This window comes from Esox lucius, chromosome 24 (assembly GCF_011004845.1).
Source record: "Esox lucius isolate fEsoLuc1 chromosome 24, fEsoLuc1.pri, whole genome shotgun sequence".
NCBI classification, from domain to species: Eukaryota; Metazoa; Chordata; class Actinopteri; order Esociformes; family Esocidae; genus Esox; species Esox lucius.
Window position 1 is genome coordinate 9664471 of NC_047592.1, and position 25886 is coordinate 9690356.

Sequence of the window (25886 nt, forward strand, 5' to 3'; positions counted from 1 at the left end):
TCACTGAAATATTTTTCTTCTGTAAGAGTAATGAAATAATAATGACGCAATATTTAATGTCCCCTCATGGAATCTGAAAGATTGACAGTAGAAACCTCATAAGAGTCGAAGATGCCTTGTGGTCATTTCGCATGCATATAAAACACTCCTCTTGACTTCAGCCAATGGTGGATAAGGTCAAGACATGGCTTTCTGCTTTCGTCTCGCCCCAAAATATGACCTCTGTGAAAGGCCTCCAAGAGTAGGGGACGGGTGGAGCTATCCCTCAGGTTGCCACTTTCTCCCTCCGCTACCCCCTATCTCTCGCGCGCGTGTGTATGCCTGTTCGGATGTCATTCTATCCAAGCGGATGCGCTACAAACTTCAGAGGACACGCTGTAAAAACTTAAGAACGATTTCAACTTCTTTACTTTTTACTTGTGTTCCAGCTCTTATCTTGGATTTTACTTTTCCCGTCAACTTTTAATAGAAGTGTCAGGTCTTGTATCCGTAAACCTGTTGAAGGTCTTTCACGTGTATTTGATAGTGAGCTCGGGGAGCGGGACACCACTGTTGCTGACCGTGATCTGTTTCTGCCGGTGAACTGTTTTTCGCGCATTCAAAGACATGCCGACTGGGTTTCACCAACTCGGAGGGGAGGTATAGTCAATATTTGTTTCTGAAAATTATTGATTTACAATAAGTAACCTGCAATTACGTTTTTTATGGGCTCTAACCCAGATTAGTTATGATACATGAGTAGAATTTATGCGCAGGATTTGTTAGTAAACTAACCCAGCAGCCGAAGTTGTACATAAATGTAAATTTAAAATAAATGTAGGTTATTTTTTTATTTTCGTTTTTTAATCGATCATGCAATCATATCTCAGGTAAGTGATCTTGCATCTTCCTCACCTGGTCTCTCACCGGGGTCCATTCAATTGCCCTAGCCTTCATTACATTAGTTTTTTTTTAAAAACTGAATAACGAAATAATAATAATTATTATTAAAATAGTCCCATCCAAGCAGATAGCCACTAATACCACTCATGTAGAATGCTTTTATCTATGATATGGGGTATAAAACCCCATGGACAGAGCAACTCCCTATGTTGTGTCTTTGAATGTTAAGTATAATGGGTTACTTTTGCTAGTAAAATAAATTTCAAGTGACTCTAGCACAGTCATTACAACAATTGTTTACATACATCAACCTTTACATAATGCTGTACTTTCAGGAAAATATGCCAGAATATGGCATCAGCCCTTATGTGTTAGACAGGCATTTTGTGACCTTGACCTGCGGAGATACATGCATGATTACAGGTCAATGGTGAGATTAATATTGGTGGGTCAAATTGGTTGTGTTCCTTATCTCAGCAGAAGAACACAGACTCATACTGAAATACACAATGTCAGGGTCTTTGTGTTAGTCTGCCCAATAGAAAAAGATTGGTTGATGGCGACAGATTCAGGGACAAAGATCTCTTGTCTTGTCAACTCTGTCCTTTTTTTTATGTTTCTCAATATGTTCTTGATACGTGGACTACAGCTGAAATGTTGCAATGCCTGTTCTGTGAAATGAAATAGAGCATGGATCTTCTTAGATGCTTTTTGTGGATAATATGAGTCTCTCATTCACACACACACACACACACACAAGTAAAACACAGACACACCCACATCCAGACACACCCCCATACACACATGCGCACGCACGCACGCACGCACGCACGCACGCACGCACGCACGCACGCACGCACACACACACACACACACACACACACACACACACACACACACACACACACACACACACACACACACACACACACACACACACACACGCATATCCCATTGATCGCACACACACATACATATACACACGCACACATATACATATGCCATTGATCGCGCACACACACATACACACATACACTTTCCCTTTGTTCCGTTGTTGACAAAACACAGTTAATCCATAAATTCCACACAGCAAGGTCACAGACACAGCCCTACTCAAACAGCACTCTAATGTTATATGCAAAGGCATTTGGTCATTCATTAATGAACCATTGCCTTGTCTCAGAACAGAACAGAACGTCAGGCATAGAATAAAATAGAAAGTTATATTTCAGAATACAGTAATGTCTTGTATAGCTTAAACGAATCAAAGCTGTGAAGATTCTGTGTGTTTTCATTAATAACAGAACACGTACTGATAACAGTTTTGGCAGAGAAAACCGTCAGCCGTATTTAGTTATGATCGGATTAAGACCTTAGCAACATCACAGGCCATGTTTAACTATTGTGAACTCAGTGGTATGTTGTAAAGGCTGTTGCAGCCAGTCAGTGTGTTATGCTGGAGGTAAACATATGTAAACAGTCGACCGGTCTGGTCTGTCTCTCCCAGAGGCCTTAGCAGTCAGTCACCGCGGCAACAGGTGCCTGTGGGTTGATGGGAGCTGGTACGGAATTCAGCGTTCAGTCACCTCATAGGAAGACACACCGCAAAGCCTGGACGTAGGGACAAAGATCCCTTCTCATTGGTGTCACAGTTATACATAGAGGATATTAGAGAGGCTGTTGATTGTATGTTGAGGACAGCGTGTGTGTTTGTGGTTGCACTCCTCTGTGCATTCGTTTTTTGCATGTGTATGTATGTGTGTGTGTCTGTGTGTGTGTGTGTGTGTGTGTGTGCACGCACAGGAGAGTGATTGTGCTTGCGTATAGTAATTGCCCGGAAGCTTGTTAAATGTTTACCTCTATTTTATTAGTGCTTCCATATGCACTAATAAAAGAAACCATGCCTTTCTAGACTGTCCATCCACAGCCCTTTTTTATCATTCGCACAATCTCACAGTCCTTTTTTCACAAACAACCCTGTCTGAGTCACCTAGGTAACGGGTGTTTTGTTCTTGTGTGTCCTCCGCAGACCGTGACAGGAACCCTCGCCCTATCAGTGTTCACCGCCGTACTGGGATCTCTTCAGTTTGGATACAACATCGGCGTCATCAATGCTCCTCAGAAGGTAAAACCAACAGAACCTTGGTTTTCAGCCGGTTGTGCTTGAAGATGCACTCCAGGGCCACAAATCGTCTGGTACCAGAAAATCCTAAGAATAGAAGACAATGTTACTCCTACTCTCATGGGGGAAACTAAAAGCTACACACGAAGCCCCGTATGTCGTAACCTAGTTGACAGATATATACAACACCTAAGTTGTTTAAAGTCAGCAGCAGGTCACTTCGTAATGGAAAAGGCCAGGGAGTCGGAGGTTCCTGCATCATAGACAGGCAACTGATTTAGACTTGTTAAAAGAATGACTCACAGGCCATGCAACCGAAACTCTTGTGCTTTTCATAATGATCTCACATGAGGCACTGTTCATAATGTGCCTCAACTCTTACTAGGCTAATAGTGTTTTTTGACACTTTTAGCCTTTTGACACGGGGGACTTTAGGGAGGGATTGTCCACCGCAGGGGTATTGAACTCAGACCCTCCAAGCCAGTTCCGCTCCATTTGTTTCATTGCAACCACCTAATCCGGGACTTTTTTAGACCTGGGACACCAAGTGTGTGCAATGAATGATGAGATAGAACAGAAAACCAGTCGGCTATTGCAGGGTAAGAGTTCTGAACCCCTATCCTACAGGTTTGCCTTGCCCTGTTGTCTTCTCGTATATCCTTGCGACGTTTTGATGTAGCGGACTTTCATCCCTGTCTGAATGCTTGCTGTTAAGTTTACAGCTGTCGCTGTGTCGTCCTGTGTGTCTTTTTCTAATGTTTTATGTATTTTTCTTTAGATGCAAGCTGTAGATTCTGGTTAGAAATTGCGTTCGGCAGCCAGATATTTTTAATTGTTATTTTTGAGAATTAAAACGTGATATGATGGCGGATTGATCAGCAATACTACATTTTAATTGTTAGATTTTGGCTAAAAATGTACTTAAGCGACTCAGTTACCAACAATTGTTCAGTGATTTTACATTCAGATACATAGATATGGCTGCAACAATACTATTCACTGTTTTGAAACGTTTGCGCTTTGTAGAATCTGACAGGGGCACGGGAGCTAACAGAATGAGTTGACATTTACACAGATGTCGTCTTGATTTCATCCAGTTAAGCTTGTTCTCATTGTTTCAGTTGATAACGGGCAACGACAGAAAACCGCTCTCAGAAAAGCTCTCTGTGCACCATTAGCTAGTCACAACAGAGAGACGCCATTTAAGAACTGATCTGGAAATGAATCACTTTGGGACCTTTGTCAGGCACATTTCCTGGACAGTCTGAAACAAGTCCTTCACACAGTCTAAAGCTAGTCCTTTACGCAGTCTAAAGCTAATCCTTTACACAGTCTAAAGCTAATCCTTTACACAGTCTAAAGCTATTCCTTTATGCAGTCTATAGCTAGTCCTTTACACAGTCAAAAGCTAGTCCTTTACACAGTCAAATGCTAGTCCTTTACACAGTCTAAAGCTAATCCTTTACACAGTCTAAAGCTAATCCTTTACACAGTCTAAAGCTAGTCCTTTACAAAGTCTATAGTTAGTCCTTTACACTGTCTAAAGCTAGTCCTTTACACAGTCTAAAGCGTATCCTTTACACAGTCTAAAGCTAGCCCTTTACACAGTCTAAAGCTAGCCCTTTACACAGTTTAAAGCTAGCCGTTTACACAGTCTAAAGCTAGCCCTTTACACAGTCTAAAGTTATCCCTGGACTAAAATTGTCAGTGGAAAATCTATCTACCATCCTCTTATCCAGGACCAGGCCTAATTTTTGACCTAAAAGTTTTAAAAGCATCTTGATAATGCCCGTGCAAAACAATTCCATGCTGGAACTTGATTTTAATACATGGAGAAATAGAAGGCATGTAGAGATTTACAAGTGATAGACCTGAGGGTTCAACAAAGAGTGAAGTCAACAAGATGCCCCACGAGAAACCACACCACGCCCCCCAGACAGTACTGTTCCTCTTCCTCATCTCTCCTTTACCTGCTCATCTGTCCGCAAGCCTTCAAATTGCACTAATATCCCCCCCCCACACACACACACACACACACACACACACACACACATCTCAGATGTCCGTCACAGCGGAAAGGGTGCAATCTGAGGCCGAGGAGTTCAGGCAGAGACTCTGGAGTCATGGGAAAGGGGGGCTATTTTGGGCTTTCTATAGGGTTCCCGGAGGGTTCACACCATGACAAGAACGGGTGTTGTCTCACTGTCCATATCTGTGAATTACCTCCCCGACCTTCACAGACACGCGTTCTCACTGACCTCTGGTGTAGATATAACACACATAGTAGATGCTCTCTCAAAGCTACCCAGACATTCACTGTTCTAAGGCCGTTGCCTGGTGAAAAGCATCAGTCGTGCTTTGCCGTGGCGTTCACATGTCACGCCGACAGAATATACGGTGTGTTAATGATACAGCTATTAATACAGTTTTGGCTCGTGTGTCACTGTACATCAAATGTGTCACTGTACATCAAATGCGTGTGCACGTTGTATTATAATATGCCAAACACAGCATCGGTTTATGCTGCATAGGTCGGAGGAAAGCATCAGTTAAGTTCAAAAATCTATTCTGAGGCAGATTGTCAGGCGCCTGAGAGGATTTAAACCGAGGCATTGACTGAGTCAAAGGAACAGACGTGGGGTCAAGCCAGGTGAGTCATATTTCACCCACCGCTGATATGAACCAGCTGGTCGTGCGTGCCGATCCCTTGACACTCTTGAAAGCTCGGAGCCGAAAATCCTTGACCTCCCCGTTTTGTCTATTAACTAGTCAAAACCCTGAAATCAACCGGTCATGTGCGCCGCGAAACCTTAAGCTGTGCTCCTCTGAGAAAATACTGATCTATCGAAAGGTGATTCATTTAAAGGAAATCTTGGGTTAAAATTCTGACCAGCCGAAAAAAACTATTTGCCAGCAACTGTTGTCTGCTGTTTGGAAAGGCGTCAGAGATCACAAACTACAAACCTAAGCCCTCGCTGCTGATGTGAAACCGGGAATTCTGAATGAACTCAACCAGCCTCTCAGTCATCAGGCTACTGAACTACTAAGTGCTGGGGTGGTTGTGTACACCTTAGGACCGCCGGTGGTAGAATGGGGAAGTACTGCCTCCAGAAATAACAACATTTAACCAATTGTATGTAAAGATGATCTATTCAAATATGTTAATATTATATATGAACACCCAGGTTCGTAATTGCAATATAAACATGTTTGTTTTCTTAACAATAAATAACCCAGCAGAAATCACTCTCTCGGACTATAAAACTATAACAATTTTTGTTCCATGCGGGTTTTAGCAGTTTGCCCACTCCGAGAGCATTGAGAGAAATTAGACACTTTCCCATGATTAGCTTGTTCTGCACTCCTTACAGTAGTTGCCAAAACATGACAAATAAACAATGAAATGATAATGCTTGGAACTTTTATCTGTTGGACCGATCTGCCTAAGACTGTATGCCACATCAATGTGTCCATGTCCTCCAATGCTATATTTTCCAGCACTCTTTCTAAAACAATATGGCCACTATGTGGTTGCATGAAGGGTTTTTGCTTGTTAAACACCACCAGTGAGCTATACTGGACCATACTTTAAAGATATAAAAACATGGCCTTTATAGCGCCACCGTGAGGCATTTTTGTTCTTGTGTATCTCATTCCTGTCTCCACTCTTCTGCTGACTAGATACATTTCCCATTCCAATCACTAGATCATTGTCTCATACCTGTCTCATCTCTCCTCCCACTCACTAGATCAAGGTCTCATACCTGTCTCATCTCTTCTCCCACTCACTAGATCATTATCTCATACCTGTCTCATCTCTCCTCCCACTCACTAGATCAAGGTCTCATACCTGTCTCATCTCTTCTCCCACTCACTAGATCATTATCTCATACCTGTCTCATCTCTTCTCCCACTCACTAGATCATTGTCTCATACCTGTCTCATCTCCTCCCACTCACTAGATCATTGTCTCATACCTGTCTCATCTCCTCCCACTCACTAGATCATTGTCTCATTCCTGTCTCATCTCTCCTCCCGCTGACTAGATCATTGAGGCGGACTACAATGCCACATGGGTGCATCGGTACGGGGAGCCCATCTCCAGCAGGACCCTCACCACTCTCTGGTCCCTGTCGGTAGCCATCTTCTCAGTGGGAGGCATGATGTCTTCCTTCACTGTTGGGGTCGTCTCTGAATGGCTAGGGAGGTACGAGAGATTGTACACACACATACACATACAAAAAATACACACACAACAGTGGACGGACACACACATAGTAGGCATAGGCACACATTTACACACAGGTGCAGACGCTCTTGTTGACACCACAGCTTGTATCTTATTTTGCATAGATGTAGGTGCATGTATGTACTTATTACACACAAACCTACAGTAGGCAGAGGCTCATCTGATTTAGTTTGGACATAGATAGGCCTACACAATACTTATTTACCTTTTGCATCTTCAGATCCAACATGGCTCCCTTTGGAGAATGTCAGGCAGTCAGTGAGAGCGACTGTGTCAGTCAGATCCAACATGGCTCCCTTTGGAGAATGTCAGGCAGTCAGTGAGAGCGACTGTGTCAGTCAGATCCAACATGGCTCCTTCGATCTTGTCTGTGGGAGAAACTCAGGACAGAGGCTTGACCTAGTTCCACTCTGTAACCTGAGTCAGGATGCCATCTGCAGACTGTCCCAGAGCCCTCTGTGATAGACAGGAGATTCAAAAAGAGGGCAGAGGACTTCTGTTTTGTGGTGTAAGTCTGCCATCTAAGGGCTGAATGATGGAATGATCAAAGACCTCTTCTATTATTGTCACTTTACCTGGTAAGTATACTGATATCAGATTCTAATTTACAGCAACAAAATGGGAGCAACAAGAGTTAACTGTCTTGCTCAGGAACAGAATGACAGGGGCTTTACACCTTATCAGGTCAGGAATTAAAACCAGCAACCACCACCAGCAACCATCACCTCAGGAACAGAATGACAGGGGCTTTACACCTTATCAGGTCAGGAATTAGAACCAGCAACCACCACCAGCAACCATCACCTCAGGAACAGAATGACAGGGGCTTTACACCTTATCAGGTCAGGAATTAGAACCAGCAACCTTTCGTTGACTGGCCCAATATCTTTGACATCTAGTCCACCCTCTCTCATAGCAAAGTGCATTAAATATCCACACCAATTGAATAAACCACCAACTGATGACATGAAATGCCTACAACGTTAACTAGTATTCCAGCGATAACAATGACACGCGTCTTCACTCTGGCAGGAGGAAAGCCATGCTCATAAACAACATGTTTGCGTTCATCGGAGGAGGTTTGATGGGCATGGCCAAGCTCTGCCGGTCGTTTGAGATGATGATCCTGGGACGATTCGTCATCGGCGCTTACTGCGGTGAGAACAACTTTGATGGATTTTGTTTCTTTGAAATGTTGTCTGATGTTTGATGTTCAAATGGCTTTTCCTTGGGATGTGGACAGCTTATGTTCTACAGTTGGAGTTGACAGTTGCTGCTTGTTTGGTTTACACCTTGGCGTACCAGTTTCTGAGTCTTAGCCTTATCCTCTCCCTCTCAGGACTGGCGTCCGGTCTGGTGCCCATGTACGTGGGTGAGATAGCCCCTACCAGCCTCAGAGGGGCGCTGGGTACTCTCCACCAGCTGGCTATCGTCACAGGGATCCTCATAGCACAGGTACAGATACCTGTCCCGGCTGACTACGTTCCTCGCAGGGCAGGGAGATGTGTGACTCACTGGTCTGTGACTCACTGGTTTGGACAGGAGTCGTTCTGAAAAGCAGTAGTGTGTGAGCGTTTCCTAGCAATTTGCTTGCAGCAGCTGTCAGCCGGGTCGACACCTACCACTGAGAAAACAGACGTTTACTGTCCTACTACATGCTCTAAATGTAACAAGTAGTTTGGGCTGTCAGGGAAAATGTATGAAGCAAACAAAATACAAATGTTTTGTTCAGGAATTTGCCGAACTTAAAGTTGAAATATAAATAATGAAATACCTCGAAAAGTAGTACAAATCATTTATTTTTACCTTACAGCGCTGCTTCCTTCCTTCCCACCCAATTCTATTGACTTTAATTTCCTCTCTGCATCTCTTTCCCCTGTCAAACCTTTTCCTTAGATCCTGGGTCTGGAGTCACTGCTGGGCAGCGAGGACCTGTGGCCAGTACTGGTGGGTGTGACCGTTCTGCCCACTGTCCTGCAGATGGGGCTCCTGCCTTTCTGTCCTGAGAGCCCCCGCTTCCTGTACATCATCCGCTGCCAGGAGCACCACGCCAAGAGCGGTGAGCCACCAATCACAGCCATGCCCCAACACTCTCTAACGGCCTCTCCTGCTACTCCTCTTTGACAGTTTTTAACTCACAAGTGAATAGGACGACATCCAGTAAATACACACACTCCCAAACCTCCCCAGGCTTAAGAAGGCTGACGGGCAGACAGGAAGTGGGCGACATGCTGGCGGAGATGAAAGAGGAGAAGAGGAGGATGGACATGGAGAGGAAGGTGTCCATCCCGGAGCTCTTCCGGTCCACCATGTACCGCCAGCCCATCGCTATCGCCATCCTGCTGCAGCTTTCACAGCAGCTGTCTGGGATCAACGCTGTAAGTGATGGAGGTGAAGACTGGGGAGAAGAGTGTTTCAGTGGGTTGGAACTTTTCCACAGGCAGTCTTTGATTTGTTCACCTATATTGGAAAAGAAACTTTGTCTTTGGTTTTTGTTGTGTTTTCTCACAATTGTTCTAAAAGCTTACCAAGCCTGTTTCATATCTCTCTCCACTCCAGATATTTTACTACTCCACCAGTATCTTCCAGAAGGCAGGGGTTCAAAGCCCTGTTTATGCCACTATAGGAGCCGGCGTGGTGAACTGTGCCTTCACCGTGGTCTCGGTACGCTAGCATGGCCCTGTCACCAGGTGCCACCATTACTGTCTAACACCTTTTTCACTGAACAAACAAGATAACCTCAAGGGCCAGCATGCCCTCATTTCTTCCACATTTATCCAAATAGGGCAGATTTGATTTGCCAGGTCAATACTGCATGTATTGTTGTACATTATTGACTGTGTTGGCTGAATTGAGGACTCACATTTGATTTTCAAAATGCATAACCCACCTCTGGTCAAGCCCTCAAACAAAACAGACTTGTGAAGTACCTCAGTTTAGTAAGAGTCGCCTGCAAACCTTCGCCTGAATTAGCAATGTGGCCCTGTCCTGTCGTTAATGACCCGTTTGTTGTCCTCTCATCCAATCAAAAGCTCTTCCTGGTGGAGAGGATGGGCCGCCGGACGCTACACATGCTGGGACTGTCCGGAATGTGTGGCTGCGCTGTTGTCATGACTGTGGCGCTCAGCCTATTGGTGAGTCCCACACGGGCTAATTCATCCATCTACTCACATCCTGGTCCAGTTCACCAATACAATTTACTAGTGCAATTTACCAATGCAATTTAGCCATACACAGTAGGTAGATTTGGTGCCCCTGTTCAAGTCAGTGAGGCCATAATGGGAGAGATTCTGTCTATTTTCATGCAGGACAGCGTTCCCTGGATGAGCTACATCAGCATGCTGGCCATCTTTGGCTTCGTGGCCTTCTTTGAGGTGGGCCCTGGCCCAATCCCATGGTTCTTTGTGGCTGAGCTCTTTTCCCAGGGACCCCGGCCCGCTGCTATGGCCGTGGCCGGATTCGCCAACTGGACGGCCAACTTCATTATCGGTTTTGGTTTCCAGTATGTTGCCGTAAGTGGCGGTTATTTTGCCAATTTATTTTTTTGGTATACTGGGATGACTTGTATGACGGATGAACATTGAGCGATTTTTGGCCTCTGAAGTGGTGCTGTCAAGCTAAAATGTGAGACGTGCAAATGTAAGCAACTTATTACACACCCAGGCTAAAACGAGAGGCTAAGATATAGGGGTGCCTGACCCAGGTTAACTGAATGTCTTCTGTAATCGCTGTGAACATGTTCCCTCTTTTTCCTCTACCCGTCTGCCGCTCCACAGGAGCTCTGTGGGCCGTATGTCTTCCTGATCTTCGCCGCCCTCCTGCTCTTCTTCCTCGTATTCACCTTTTTCCGGGTGCCAGAGACACGGGGAAAGACGTTTGACCAGATCTCCTCGGGCTTTGGCCACGCCTCCCCCGACATCATGGACATGGAGCTGGACAAGCCCAGCACAGAGCTGGACTACCTGGGGGCGGAGGGATCCCTCAACTGAGGGGGGTGGTGGGGGCGGGGGGGGGGGGGGGGGGGGGGGCCGGGAAAGACGGGGGGGGCAGGACTCAGACCCGCTTTTGGGTGTTGCGGGAGGGCAGGGAAACTCAGTGGATGGCTGGGGGAGTAGAAAGGGGTTCTAAGGGTAGTTTTGGGGTCGGATTCCCCCCAAAAAATTAAGGATCCTTTCACTAACTTGTCTTTAGGCAAATTGAACCGTGTAGAGGGGGGCGGGTGGGATCACGTTTGGATCGGGGAACAGGGCAACGGATTCTGGACGGAACGGGACCCACGGTCGGTGCAATGGATGCCACTGGGAAACGGCAGAATCGGGGGTTGCACGACGTTTTCACAACGTTACGAGGCGTTGCACCAGATGTTAAGGAGGGCGAGGAGATCACCAGAGAAACCCGGGGACGGCTGACGGAACGGTTTTCAGGAACAAGTCGTCTGAACCTTGAGGCATTAGCCCCTGGGTGTACGTACGAGGCTGGGGGTGGAGATTTTGCTCTGTGTGAACACACACGGATGTTCTACAAAGAGAGACTTTGAGAGACTTTGGTATTCCTGCACTTTATCTACAGGTCACAGGTTTTCAGAGGCGGAGAAGCCAATTATAACAGCCAGAGAGGATTCCTTTGCCTTTTTATAGCGGGCAAAGCTATGGTGTTTCGTCGACAGATGTGTATTGTTTTAGATTTGATCAAGTTAACGTACAATTTGGAGTCTCGTAACAGGCTTGCTATTCCACGTCTACCAACCAAGTCCCTTTTCGGTGGTGGTCAGTCTATAAAGTTAATGAAATGGACAATGAGACTTGTTGGAAAGCCTACAGGAACGATATTTTCACTGAGAACAAATCATGTAAGTAATCCTTAATGTAAATAGTACACTTAGTTGAAAAATAAATGGTACAAGGGTCTACAAACACTAACTTCACCCACTCCAGAGAGTGTCTGGTATCAATATGACACTGGGCCAAGTGCACACTCAAACTTAGTGGTTTCCAAAAAGTAGACCTCAATCCAGTTGAAATGCAATAGGCCTTGGTTTGGTTGCTTCGGTATTGGCAAGCTGTCCCCAAACTATTGTGTGAGGTTTGCTGTCCATTCTGTATAGGTTTGTGTCTTCAAAGATTTGTAGCTACTGAGCAATTGTACAAAGCGGACCTGTAATGTCTATGAAGTGTGAAAAATTGAAGTGTTTTAACTTGTTTTGTGTGAGGTGTCCCCAATTTGACAAACAGGGGCAACAACATTTCAGACAGCCCTGCTGTTATTGCTATGATTGGTCAATTTGCTTACACATGCTTAATCAAATATAATTTTGATTTCCTAATATAGCATGTAGGTGCAAAGCTGCCATTCTAGATGCTGCTGGAAATTTATGAATTACAATGTCTGAATTACTTGTTTTGTCCCAATAAATGTTTCAAGTCATTCAACATGCTTATCGTGGACATTAACATGACCGAATTGTTTTTGCAAACAGGATTTTATTGACATTTTGTTGAACTGACATTGCACATGATCCCCTCCAAAAGAAATGCATACAAAAATGACAAACTAGAACAAAATGAAAAATGACAATCATTTCTTTAACCAGCCCCCCGGTCCATGATTATCAAATGGGGGCGGGCGTCAGCATCTTTTAGAATCTAGGGGGGGGTGGCGAGATACCACAGCTCTCACACACCAGCGTCGCTTTCCCCCGTTATCAAACTTAAATAGAGGCTGGCTCCTCTACTGCTTGTGCCCATTCTCAGTCAATTAAAGAAAACTAGCTGGGGCTTCATGGAGTAACTAGGCATCCAAGCAGGTTCACTTTTTTTCCTCTAGACATTTATCTAAAAAAGGTGTATTCTCTCACATCTAAATATACACACCTAACCCCCTATATTACCCCTTCGCTGCCCATCCTCATACATGCGGTGTCTAAGACAAGACAAGAAAAGGTTGGGGTGGGGGTTTACCAGGGGAGAGTGCTAGGGAGGGGGTGGGGATAGTGCAGGATGTGTTGAAATGGGCCCCCAGCTAACCCTCCCTAGGACCTAACCTACAGAGAGAACGAGGGAGGGGCGGAGAGGACACAGGGAACACAGACGGGGTCACAGAAGGGCAGAGAACACAGAGACACGACATTAGAACACACAGAATGGAACACAAAATTATGCTACTCAGAACTTCCACCCAACCACAAGCTGCAGGTCCCACAGTGTGACCAATCACTCGCGGCAACCGAACACAACTGCAATACAAGCATACACCGGACTGTCCCACAGGTAAATGGGAACATCTTAAACACCTGGTGCCTTCAGAAAACATCTCTAAAAAGCCCAAAATCATAAAAATGTACCGCTTAAAAATAAACCAAGTGGTCACATTCCTGTGAGGTTGCTGTCCTGCAGTGATAATACAAGAACAACCCAAAAACCCGTTTCTACCTCACTACTCAAAAGGTTGCACCAGTTTAGCACAGGGTCCCACCTCTTGCCTGGGGTCACAGGGTCATTCTGCGGCCACTGGAACTGTAGTGGCAGGTGCCTGTAATGAAGACGACCTTTCAGACACTGCTGTAACAGTCTGCAGTCAGACGGAAGTAGACCGATTTGGACCAGTCAGGAAAAAAAAAGCAGAAGTGTATCGAAAAGGGCCATGAAGACCGGCCTCTTACCTCCGGTGTTTTGGGGGAGGTTATGGGGGAGGTTTTGGGGGAGGTCTTTGGAGACATCTTGGGAGAGCCTTTAGGGGACGACTTCGGGGTGGATTTGAGGTCCGTCGGTTTCGAGGTCTGCGGAGGAGTGCTGGAACCAGAGTCTGGCTTCTCAGTCCCATCCTGACATATGAACAGAATCCAACTTAGCAGGGTAATACTCTATTATATCGGACGGGAGGGGAGACGTGGTTTTCAAAACGAGACTGACCCAGCACAGCAGTCTCAAGTCACGACACCCCCCCCCCCCCCTCTTTACAGTCACCATCGAGTGTCCATTATGTCGCTCACTTTAGAGACCGAGTTGGACTCAGAGTTCCTCTGCCGGCGTCGGCTGAACTGTCGGCGGGGCTTCTGGCCATCGCCGCCGGCCGGCTCCCCGTTCGTCTGCTCGCCCTCCTGAGCGTCTTTCTTCACCTCTTTCTGCCCGTCGGCTGTCTGGCCTTCCGGGACCTCCGTGGCAGGGCCGCCCTCCTGAGGAGTCTCCCTGGGGGGCGGGCGAGGGCGGAATGGCCTGAGAAACAGACGGCAGTCAATTGTCAAAAATCATGCGGCGAAAACATGCCAAAACTACACCATGATGAGTCTTGGAGGTTCAGCCTACAGGCAAAGAAAAGGGTCTTTAAATGAGTATGACATAAGGACACCCGCACATCCTATCTTAAGATCACTCGCAGAGTTGCTGAGTCACAGGCCTCACCTGCGGTACTGGGGCCTGAACCGGCGCGACGGCGCCCTCTGCTGTTCACTGTCTGCCGCCCCCTCTTTCTGTTCCCCTGCCTCGCCCTGGAGAGATCAGACAGCGCAACACTTCAGGAGTGACAACAGACTCTACGCAAATGATTTGAGGTCCATTCCTCCTCAACCGTTTGAAGACTCCTACAGTCTTCGGAGGAGGAACAACATTTTCAAGTCGACCACAGTGACAGAAAAACACAGTTTCCCAATTTCCCAGTCAGCCCCTTTGTTTTTCTCAATACAGGTGAGTTGAAGGAGGGAAGGGATGTTCAGGATGCTCTTTTTGAAGCCACCCTTTAGTCATTTTCACCTCTTGCCCTTCCTGCCTGGGCCGGCGGGGTCTGCGTCGTCGCGGCGGGGGCCGTTCTCCCCCGTTCTCCCCTCCCCCTTCACCCTCGGACGTGGGGCCCAACGTCCCTTCCCCCTTCTCGTCGCCAGGCCGAGGCCGCGGGGAAAAGCGGCGTCGGAAGCGGCGTTTGTTAGGTGCGTAGCGGCTGCCTTTGACAGGAACGCCACCCGGCCCAGTCACGTTGGCCGCCTCGGAGCCCTGCGAGGGGGAGAGAGAGAGCTTGTAGGGGAGATTTAAAATCATGAACAACGACATTCCTGAATTCACCAACAATATGGAACACATGAGTGACTAAATCCTTCCCGATAATTAAGCAACCCTATCCAAATGCAAACTAAATCTATACATACACCTCAAAACAGAAAACAGAACAAGGCTTAAAACTACAGAGGCTGAAATGTGATTCCCGGCTAAGCTGGGAGTGTTAATGAAAGTGTGTGTGTGTGGGGGGGGGGGGGGGGGGGGGGTTCTTCCTTACAGGTTTGCCTACCTTGGCGGCCTCGACCACATCAAACTCAACGACCTCCCCATCACCAACACTGCGAAGAAACTTCCTGGGGTTGTTCTTCTTTATGGCAGTCTAACAGGAGTGGATTCATTAGTGTTACGCAGAAACATTTTGCCACAACAACTTTAAGGGACACGTTAAAGCCAACGCCTCTCGGTTCAGGCACGTTTGGTTTCCCGGTGATATAAACCCATTTGATGGACTTGATTTGATACAGGGGGAATGAGGCAGTTGGCACTCCGCGTCAGACTCTGTCTCACTTAGCTTACCTGATGAACAAAGACGTCCTCTTTGGTGTCATTTCTAACAGGAGGGGGGAAAATCTGATCAGTTATGACGAACAAATCAATCAATCAATCTGTGGCCATGTGACAGCATCAAATAAGGATACCTGTCCCACAGAGAACTGCATATGGGACAGCCACGTTCAGCAGTACCTGTTGATGAAGCCATATCCATTGCGCACGTTGAACCATTTCACAGTGCCTTGGACTGCAGTGGCTGCAACAAATATCGCATTACATAATCAGCCCTCATTAAAGGAAATATTTATGCGACAAGGCACTTCAAGACTTCAGAAAGGGAGAGTCTATTGTATTACCGTTTTAACATTCTCCCTTATCTCAAACGGCTTTTATCAGCCAAAACTAAGCTGCAGGATATGGGGTTTGTCAATCATTAACACTACGAATGTGGACTAGGTCAAGAGAGACAAGTTTGTGCTTCCTGAGTAAGCTTGTACACAGTTGTAGTTATAGATTCAATAGCTGGCAGGTTTGTCAGCTAAAATACATGTTCGATCCTCAAAATGAGATTATTTAAAAGTTTCTTCTAACGAGTCACATCGTTTGCACTGTAGGCAGTGTATTGCGAAAAAACGTTAGCGACTAGCAACCGATGTTCTTATCAAAAGACCTTCATATTGAAAATCAGACTTTAATCGCTGATCATGTGGGCAGACCTAATGGCCTACACCTGTGACCGAACCTTCGAACACGTGACATCTGAGTAAAATGAAACTCATTTTGACAACTTTGGTCAACATTCACCCATTATTAGTCAAATTTCAATTTAAAATAACTTATTCTGATAAAGCCAATGTGGGTCAAAAGGACCCATTCATAACCAACCATACGCAGGCGAGGGGTCATTTGAGAAAACGTACCATTTGTTTTGAGATTAAACAATATGCTTTTGCGTAAAACTTAAAAAATGTATCTAATCAGCAATGTCGCAGTCAGGTGGAGTAACCATTTAATAATGAAAATATATGAATCCAAGACCGTGCGTAAATTTAGGCATGTGGAACGCGAGAAATTAAACATCAAGAACTACTTGGGCTCGGCATAATTCGACCAGGGTGTGCGACGTATGTTGCCGGTATAGATTACATATGAGTAACACAATTGACATCAGTCACTAAAAACATACGCACTTTCTAGTTGACCAATTCACCGAAATGTTTACGCACACACAGACCCAGACCCATGTCGGTTTCGTTCGTAGCTGTGACGTATGCGTAAACAACAAGACGAAGAACATTCAAAAACTACTTCAACTTCAAATATACATTTGTCACCAGTAATTCTACTTCCCCTACCTATAATTTTTCTCTCCGGCTGTGGCTGTTCTTCCACCGGCGTTGGCGCTGGGGCGCTCTGCGCTTCTGCGTCCGTCATACTCTCACGGAAACACGTTTACAATAACGTCCCCCTAATCTCCAAACTTTGCTCAGGCCGCCACAGCAAACTTTTTATGCCCACAACCTACCAGGACTCCCGACTTTAACCGCGCCCTCATTGGTTTCATAATAGCCAATCCAGCAGTCTCATTGGCTGGGTATGGAAGGCAATTGGAAGGTAGCAGGCCGCGAAATGTGGCAGGTTTGAAAGTGAACGCCGGTGAAGCATGGGAACCGGGTGGAGTTTTTTAAGATATAGTATCTGGATTTTGACACACCTATTGAATGTATAGAAATATATAGGAGAAGAATGTAGAGTCCTAGTGCAAGACAATGATTTCACCCTTTATATGTATAACATATCTATGCTTCTTTTATCTTATCACTATAAACGAAATTATTTGGGCCCAGTTTCGGCCGATTGGATTAAATGGATAGAAGTTCGTTACATTTTTCTATTTATTCACATTATACGAATTTAAACCAGATTCTATATAGATTTGGTAAAATCCAGAGATGACTTTTACGTGTTTAAAAATGTATGCATCCAGACTATTAAGACTAAGAGTATATATATATATATATATATATATATATATATATATATATATATATATATATATACACACACGCATATATATATAAATATATATATATATATATATATATATATATATATATATATATATATATATTGTGTGTATGTGTTTGTGTGTGTACAAAGTAGCCTATAGCCTAATGCATCTTTAGGCTTATCCTAATTGGTCATTCACTAATGTATGCTAAAAAGCCTCCATATCCTGTGTCTGTCCACTGCTAAAAGCCATACCGCTGTGTGCACCTGTCTCTGTTGCAGATCTTTTTTTCAACTCAAGAAGTCCTCAATGATATTAAACACATGTTTAGTCCTAAGCCAAATCAGTCAGCACAAACAGCCGGCCAGGCTTACACGTTAATAAAATGCACTGTCCCTGCCCACTGACCGGCCAATTCCCAGACTTACGTGCCCCTTAGCCTAGTCCTCTGGCCCGAACCTCCTCACCCCTCCATTTTACCTCAGTGTCTCCACCTAGTCCTCTGGCCTTCCTAACATAGGTCACTGGATTCATGTTTCACTGAGCTAAATTTAACTACATGCAGAGCATCTGAAAACTGCCAAGTTCATCGAGTCAACCACTGGGCACTGATTGTGACTACCACCACGTCAATGCCATTATTGGGGCACTACCACCCCAGGTAGCCTATCACGAAGAGTAAATACATATACCAATAACAAAACAGTTCGTTAGGCCTACCTTACATTAGCAGCATGTTAAACATAAAAAACAGCAAAACATATGTGTTTACTTAACAAAAAGATAATATAATATTGCATTTAGCGTGAATAATGATAAAGAGTAGGCCTATTGGTTTTATTTCAACAACGTCAAAGTGTCGGTCGCTATGCAAAGTGTTTGCGTTGCGTGAAACAGCTGCCCAAGAGGACTTATGTTTAAATTAATTACAGGAGTTTCATGATTAGTGCATGCTCGAGGGCTTGTTTGATGAAAACAACAATTTTATTTGACGCAGTCCAGATACATTCAAATACTTTCTCTCTTATTCTGAGACTATTTGGACAAGAGGTTCCATTCCTTTTTGCTGATGTTCGCTTGATTGCAGTCCGTCCCTGCTCTACAGAGGTTTGAGGGTGACTACGCCTGCGCACCACTGTCAAATCAAAGTAGATTTATTTAATATCCCGGTCGTTATGAGAACACTTGGACAAGAGGTTCCATCTCATGTCTCTAGATGTTCGCGTGATTGCGTCCCCCTCTCTGTTCTAGAATATGAGGTTTGAGGCTTACCACGCCTGCGCACTGAGCACCATATTGCTGAGGTTCATTTCATGGGTATTTGGAAAAAGGCTGGTTGAGGGAGTGAGCAAGAGGTGGAGAGTTTGCTAGGCTACAGGCAGTGTGGGTTTAGGGTTCCCACTCTTTTAAGGCTGGTGACTGACCCAAGCGTGTGCCCCCACCGAGAACGATTTCGACCGTGCCGCAGGACAAAATAGGGTGGATAGTGGAAGCGACTGGAATGATAGAAGAATAAAGAGAGAGCTGATTTAGGAGAAAAAGGCACGACAGACAGAAGCACCGCGGCGGTAAACCAGCCAGACACCCGTTAGCTACGGACGGCAAGAAGGAGAAAAAGAAATAAAAAGGGGGACGGTTAGACAGTTGCACCGAGTAACTAAATTGTGGAAACGTTAGTATACCGGGTAAGTTAGTCTACTTATCATACAATGAAAATAACGGGCGTGATCTTGCGTGAAAATAACATTGCATACTCAGTGCATGTCTGCTCATGTATGAGCAGCTCATAGCTGTCCGTTATTTTAACGCTACACAACATGGTCACTTGTGAGCATTGTTAGGTGTAGCTTTGCAATAACATTGTGTTGTTAGATTACCCTCCAACCAATCGTGTGTTTTCGAGTTTGATAACCTATGCGTAATACGCTGTTAAATTGTCCCATGCTCACTGATAAAGTTTTCGCAATATCAGCCCACCATATCTATAATGTCATCCATGTCCCTGCTGGGACGGTTTTACGCATAGACATTGACCAAAATAACTTGGACAGAAACTCAACATACCGCTTTGCACGCCTTATCATGCGCATTAGCTTAGCTTAGTCATATTAGGCTACTCTAGTTGCTCTACTACATCCCAATTAGCTACTTGTCACGTAGCCTTTACATTTTATCAATAGCCTACCAAGATGCCCTCATATGTGGTTATTGTTAAACATTGAACACACCGCAATGGCTAGTGTGTTGCACTTGCCTCTCGGGATTGGAGCCGAGCCCCCGTGTTTTAGTGGGCCTCAGCCCGTGAGCAGTGCGCATGCATGCAGCGACGTTATCCCCGACAGCACATTCACGTCTTGTGCGCACTAGGCCGCAATCGGCTCAGACACTGCGGACAAGACACGCGTGATACAAAAAATGTGGCCCTGACAGTTTGTCTGTGACTGCACATGTTAACGTAATGGCCGTAAGGATATGTTAATTTTTCTTTTGTGCTTGCGACTAGTCTCAAAGTGGCCTTATCCGTCAAAAGCCGTGGATAAACCCCAATATAATGATTAGGGCTACATTCTAAATGAAGTCATAGTGGATTTCTTAGAATATTGATATTTGGGGCCATACATTTGTCTGGATTTGTCTTAGGCGAGTATCAGTTTCCACCTTTGCCATTAGGCTATTCTAACACCACGTTGGCCGTTATATTCTTGGTATATTGTAAGAAAACTAAAAGGGTGACGCACGCGTGCACTGCTGTTGGCTAGACTTGGGGCCTTTCCTTGGATCGCGTGCGTTCTCCGCGACATTGAATAGTTCGGCTGTTCACACTTAGCGTGTAGACATATAATAGTGAATTATTTGAAAGTGGTTCTGTTTGGGCGTGAATTCAGTGAAATAAATACGGAGAAGGCTTACCAATGATTGAATATATACATTGCTAGTGAAAGGCTGTGGCCGACTGTGGCAGCTATTAACAGGTGCCATGTTTCTGTTACTTTTTTTAGTCTGCTCTTTTTCGCTCAATGGCTGTGAGTCGGCTCATACATTTTTTATGTAATAATAAAAAAATTCTCTCTGAAAGATACTGGGTACAAAAAATTCACTTATTCCACGAAGTATGGTTGTTTTATTATTTGAACTGATTGTTTTTGTCAAGAGAGCATAATCCCAAAGCATTTCACTTGAGACCAGGAATTTAAAGAGAATTGACCAGGCCGGCTCCGTTCCTGGAGAGCTACCATCCTGTGGATTCCCTCTCCAGCCCCTGCTGTGATTAACCTGACGTCACTTTTCATCTAGCTAATTATTTGAATCAGGGTTGTTAAATTGGGGTTGGGAAGACAACCTTCCGGTAGCTGTCCGGAAATAGGATTGAGCAGCCCTGCAGCAGACCAACTTAGTTCTAAGGCTTATGAATAGTCTGCATTTACACACAAAAAATAGGTTTTGTGCGAGTAAACTGTATTTCTTTAGAAATCAATTTAAAAAATCAGTCGTAGGACTAGTAACAACAAATACATATATATGACATGCTGGACACCTGATTCATTAGCTACCGCCTTGACCCACCCCACCCCCACCCCACCCACCAATGATGTCATTACAAGCAGTTTACTTGACCAGCCATTAGTCTTGTTGACCTCCCTCTCTTTGTGTCCCCGCCGCGGCATCTCGGCCTCCGCAGCAAGTATGGCAGATGCAGATGTTGACTTCCAGACCGGCGATGCCGGGGCATCGGCCACCTTCCCTCAGCAGTGCTCAGCCCTGCGCAAGAACGGCTTTGTGGTCCTGAAGGGACGGCCCTGCAAGATTGTGGAAATGTCCACCTCCAAGACCGGCAAGCACGGCCACGCCAAGGTCAGTGCCGTCCGATCTGACTGGAATCGTTTATTTTTTAGTTACTCGGGCCGGTTTGTGTGCGTGGTCGAGGATGTCATGCTCTGAGCGGACACGGTGACTTTGATCAGAGCGGCCGGGGAGAAAATGTCTGTGTTGAATTGGGTGTGACGTTCATGCCGTCCATACATACGTTTTGCAGTGTGTTATGCTAAACGTGCTACTTTGCATACATCTTGCCTTAATGTGAGGGGGTTCTATGTTATCAGGTCCACATGGTCGGTATTGACATCTTCAATGGCAAGAAGTATGAGGACATCTGCCCCTCCACCCACAACATGGACGTTCCCAACATCAAGAGAATGGACTACCAGGTGAGAGGCTCCCCTTTCAAACAAGGACAGGGACAGCAGAGGAAGTAGGAAGAGGTATTGCCAGTATGTGACAGTCATCCGGGGGGAACACTCACTCTCTGAAAGGTCTGCTGATGCATGTTTTGTGTTTCCCTGACTCACTCGTCTGCCTCTTGTTGACGCGAGGTGGAACGTCTGAGGGGATTGATTAGGTGTCCGCTGTATGATGGAAACTCGCTCTAGCCAGTTAACCGGCTAAGCGGACACTTCAGCATTTCTGTCCTGGAGGTAATTATCGCGGTGGGGGTAATTATCGCGGTGGGGGTAATTATCGCGGTGGAGGTAATTATCGCGGTGGGGGTAATTATCGCGTAGGAGTGTCAAAACAGTTGACCGAAATGCCTTTGATCTACACCAGATTGAGTCTAAGTGTTTGGCACGGCCCTTCGAGCTAGACGGGGAACATCGAGCAGGTAGCAGATCTTTTTTTTCTGTGTTCGTTTGCACCCTCATTGGGGTGGGAGTCTCACTGTGGGTGAGGTTTGTCTTTCTGTTGATTGGTGCTGAACACAGGAACTCCAATTTGTCGACTGGCATGGCTTTCACAATCACAGGGAAGACTGGAACCGAAAGGAGCTTTTTCACACGTTGTATTGTCTTTCAGAACAGGTCGTAATTCTCACCTCTTCTCCTTCTTCCACTCCCTCCTCTTCTCCTTCTTCCCCTCCCTCCCTCCTCTTCTCCTTCTTCCCCTCCCTCCTCTTCTCCTTCTTCCGCTCCCTCCTCTCTTTGCGTTGCAGTTGATTGGGATCACGGACGGATACCTGTCTCTGCTCCAGGACAGCGGTGAGGTGAGAGAGGATCTGAAGATGCCGGAGGGAGACATGGGTAAAGAGATTGAAGCCAAGTATGAAGCTGGAGAGGAGATACTGGTCAGTGAAATCAAGATGCTTCTCCAATAGAGATGCCTGATCATACTTGTTAGCTAGCATGTCTCATGTGCAGAAACACATCGTTGGTCTAACATTCACACTGCCTTGCATTTGCGTAAGCTGTTAGTCAAAAGTGCTCCTGTAATATGAGGTTGTTTTGGATTATTATTATTTTTTTCTGTTGCTGTTCATCTCCTTAAAACGTGACCCATATCTAGGTTTCTCTCAAAAAATGAAAATGAATAAGGGCAGATTCTTACATTTTCGTCAGAAATCCCAAACACCAGTCATGTCAAGTGTGCTTTTTCTGCTTGCCCCCCCCCCCCCCCAGAAATATAGTGTCTGCAAAGGTGCCAGATGTGCGGCGACCAAGATATCTGCCAAACCCCTCTTTTCTTTTCTCCACCACTCCCCTTGATTTGATCCTTTGAAACCGCCCCCGTAACTCCCACCGTTTTGCACATCTGTAGTTTTTCTCCCAGTCTTCGGTCCCTCTGGTATGTAGATGCACAATCTTCATGTGCCCATTGTGTGATTGGTGGAAATTCCTTACTCGTTATTTACACACTGAAGCCATACTTCTGGGAGTTACATTTCCCCAATGATAGACAGTCAAATCTAGTGCACTCACCCCCCCCCCCCCCCCCCCCTCGCCAAAATTGTCTGTAGAAGTCGAGCGGTTGCTGCTCAGTTGCTGCTCGGGTGCCGTGGTTACCTCAGGCCCCGGGGGGAAGATATCAGTTGGCAACTGCACCCTGCGAAGTTGTCCCTTTAATTAAAAACGACGTCCTTTTGTGCTTGTCTTCCAGATCACCGTTCTGTCCGCCATGAATGAGGAGGCTGCCGTAGCCATCAAGGCCATGGCCAAATAAGACACTGCAGGTAAATGCAGAACCTTCCTGTACCCCTACCTACCTGTCAGCGCTCAGTCGCGCGCCAGCATGAGTAACGCGACCGGCTCAGGTGTGCGCGTGTCACGCCGGAGAACGCGTGCCTTTTATCGCGTTACACGCGCACAGTGTCTAACAGTTGTGTCTACGGACCAAAGGGAAGGCAACTCCACGAGTGCTTTTTTTTTTTTTCGGAGAGCATCTCTGTCGGAGGCCTTGAGCTACGGTGGTGTTGACACGACAAGCGTTAGGGTTAATATTTGACATGGTCTATTGGAAATGTATCGTTGTTTATTTTGTGTTTTGTTTTTTCTGCCAAAGCTAAGCATGTGCTTTGCCCGAATGACATTCCCGAAACGCTTTGGCTAGTGCACGGGCTACGTATTTCTTTGAGATGTTGGCGTTAACGTAGAGCAAATATTTTGTGTCGGTTTACTAGGTTGTGTAGACGTCATATTGATTGTAGTGTACTGTACGGGGAAAACACAGGCAAAGGTTGTTCTACAACACAGGTTTACTGAGTTAACTTTAATAAACAACCATAAATAACCCAAAATGTTTTGTTTAATTAGGAAAACTGTGTCAATGTACTTTTTCTGAGTACATTTATAAGCATTTCAAGCTTATGCTTTGTAAAACAAGTCTAAAGTTGTTGCATAGCTCGGAAAGTTAGCTGGCTAACTCACTGAACCTGCTATATTGTACACCCCTCAGGAATTTATACTGAGGATGTCTTAAATGTTTTTCCATATATTTTAGTGTATTTGTGAAGTTGTAAAGCAATGGACTTGCCTACCCCTTATGCACTTATTACATGCTTATATGTATTTATTTTTGGTATTTATACACTGTATGCATTTGGAATATTTTTGTATATACATCCATGCTTTGTGTTTGCGTGATGTGTGCTCATTTGAAATGTGAGGTCAAGGTTGTTGAACGTGCTGTAGTCCACTGTATTTTGATGTGTGAAAGGAGTGTTGTGTTTGCCAAGCATTCAAAGTACTGTAGGCTACCTCAAATCACTTCTCAACTGTTTATTTTTTATTTTTTATTGATGAACACTAAATTATACTGTCCACTTTTTTTTCTTTCTTCCTTCCTTGTCTACTTCCTACCCTACATGTCTCCTCCTCAATCACTCCATTTTGTCTCCTCTTTTTCCTTTTCTCCCTGTACTTTCCTTGTCCTCCCCACTCTCTTTCAGGGGTTAACAAGATGCACTGGACCTGGTTTAAGGAGGGAATGAGGCCACTTCAATGCCAGTCTCCCTCTTTTTCTTCTTTCTTTTTTGTAATCTCTCTCTTCCTCTCGCTCTCTCTCTCTGTACTTTCTCACCTTTCTCTGGGTGTGAAATTAGAATCTAATTTCAATAAATAATTGGAAATTGCAAAAAAAAAAAAGGCAAAACATTCTCTCTGTACGCATACATGCACACAGCCTTCAAGTCAGCACCAGTACAGACGAAAACAAATGGAGAAGAAAGGTAGAAAGGAAAAAGAAGTGTTCTCTCACCACCTGTTAGGGCGCAGGTAGCTACCTACCGTCAGGGGCAGGGGTGGTGGAAATGTCACAAATGTCTGTTTTGTAAAATTTCCCAGTTTCATCAAGGGCTTCTTTAACTCTAGATTTATGATGAGTGATGCTGTCCTATTTAGAGGCTCATTTAGCAAGAGCGGTGCTTGGAATTTTGTGACAGAAGTAAGGTTAAGTACCAACACCATTTTCACCAAAATAACCTGGCGAGTTGTCAGGTCCATCTATACATTACCATCTTATTTTCCAAGCGATCTGTCTTTCTGAATGAGCCCCTTGTTTAATATTTTGTGTAAAGTAAATCACCATATCCTGTGTATTAAAGAACTGTCAGGATCTACATGCCAGAATCAGTTTTTTCTTTTCTGAGTAGGATTTGAACAAGCGTCATTAATACAGTTGCATTTGGGAGAACCAATACTCCAGTGGTAATTCCAGTGTTTCCGTTTTTTTTCCCCCTTGAGGGGTCTGAATGAAATCATGTGTAAGATGGTGGTGGTTCCTATTCCAAAGGACTACGTCCTTTGTTTGCTCGATCGGCTC

General features: G+C 45.2%; 3 protein-coding genes across 6 annotated transcripts; 2 read left to right on the forward strand and 1 right to left on the reverse strand.

Moving 5' to 3' along the window:
- Positions 1–242: 242 nt before the first annotated feature.
- Positions 243–11242, forward strand: LOC105020675 (solute carrier family 2, facilitated glucose transporter member 4). Its single transcript, XM_029117726.2, has 11 exons — positions 243–639; positions 2912–3007; positions 7051–7211; positions 8286–8410; positions 8593–8708; positions 9150–9312; positions 9444–9631; positions 9813–9917; positions 10286–10387; positions 10562–10765; positions 11030–11242. The coding sequence occupies exons 1-11, from the start codon at positions 607–609 to the stop codon at positions 11240–11242; spliced, it is 1506 nt and encodes a 501-aa protein (XP_028973559.1). The 5' UTR covers positions 243–606.
- A 1471-nt stretch (positions 11243–12713) lies between these two features.
- On the reverse strand, positions 12714–17309 carry LOC105020674 (Y-box-binding protein 2-A). 4 transcript variants are annotated; one of them, XM_010887877.5, is made up of 10 exons: positions 17146–17309; positions 15983–16046; positions 15815–15848; positions 15528–15617; positions 14999–15256; positions 14651–14736; positions 14242–14464; positions 13912–14073; positions 13725–13781; positions 12714–13293 (listed from the first exon to the last, which is right to left on the reverse strand). In XM_010887877.5, the coding sequence occupies exons 1-9, from the start codon at positions 17222–17224 to the stop codon at positions 13746–13748; spliced, it is 1032 nt and encodes a 343-aa protein (XP_010886179.1). In that variant the 5' UTR covers positions 17225–17309; the 3' UTR covers positions 12714–13293; positions 13725–13745. The 4 variants fall into 4 exon arrangements, with proteins under 4 accessions (XP_010886179.1, XP_012995816.1, XP_012995815.1 ...); XM_013140362.4 differs by having other exon boundaries at positions 14999–15235; positions 15516–15617; XM_013140361.4 differs by having other exon boundaries at positions 15516–15617.
- A 1774-nt stretch (positions 17310–19083) lies between these two features.
- LOC105020672 (eukaryotic translation initiation factor 5A-1) lies at positions 19084–25683 on the forward strand. Its single transcript, XM_010887870.5, has 6 exons — positions 19084–19486; positions 21481–21653; positions 21902–22006; positions 22786–22917; positions 23727–23799; positions 25015–25683. The coding sequence occupies exons 2-5, from the start codon at positions 21486–21488 to the stop codon at positions 23787–23789; spliced, it is 468 nt and encodes a 155-aa protein (XP_010886172.1). The 5' UTR covers positions 19084–19486; positions 21481–21485; the 3' UTR covers positions 23790–23799; positions 25015–25683.
- Positions 25684–25886: the final 203 nt, after the last annotated feature.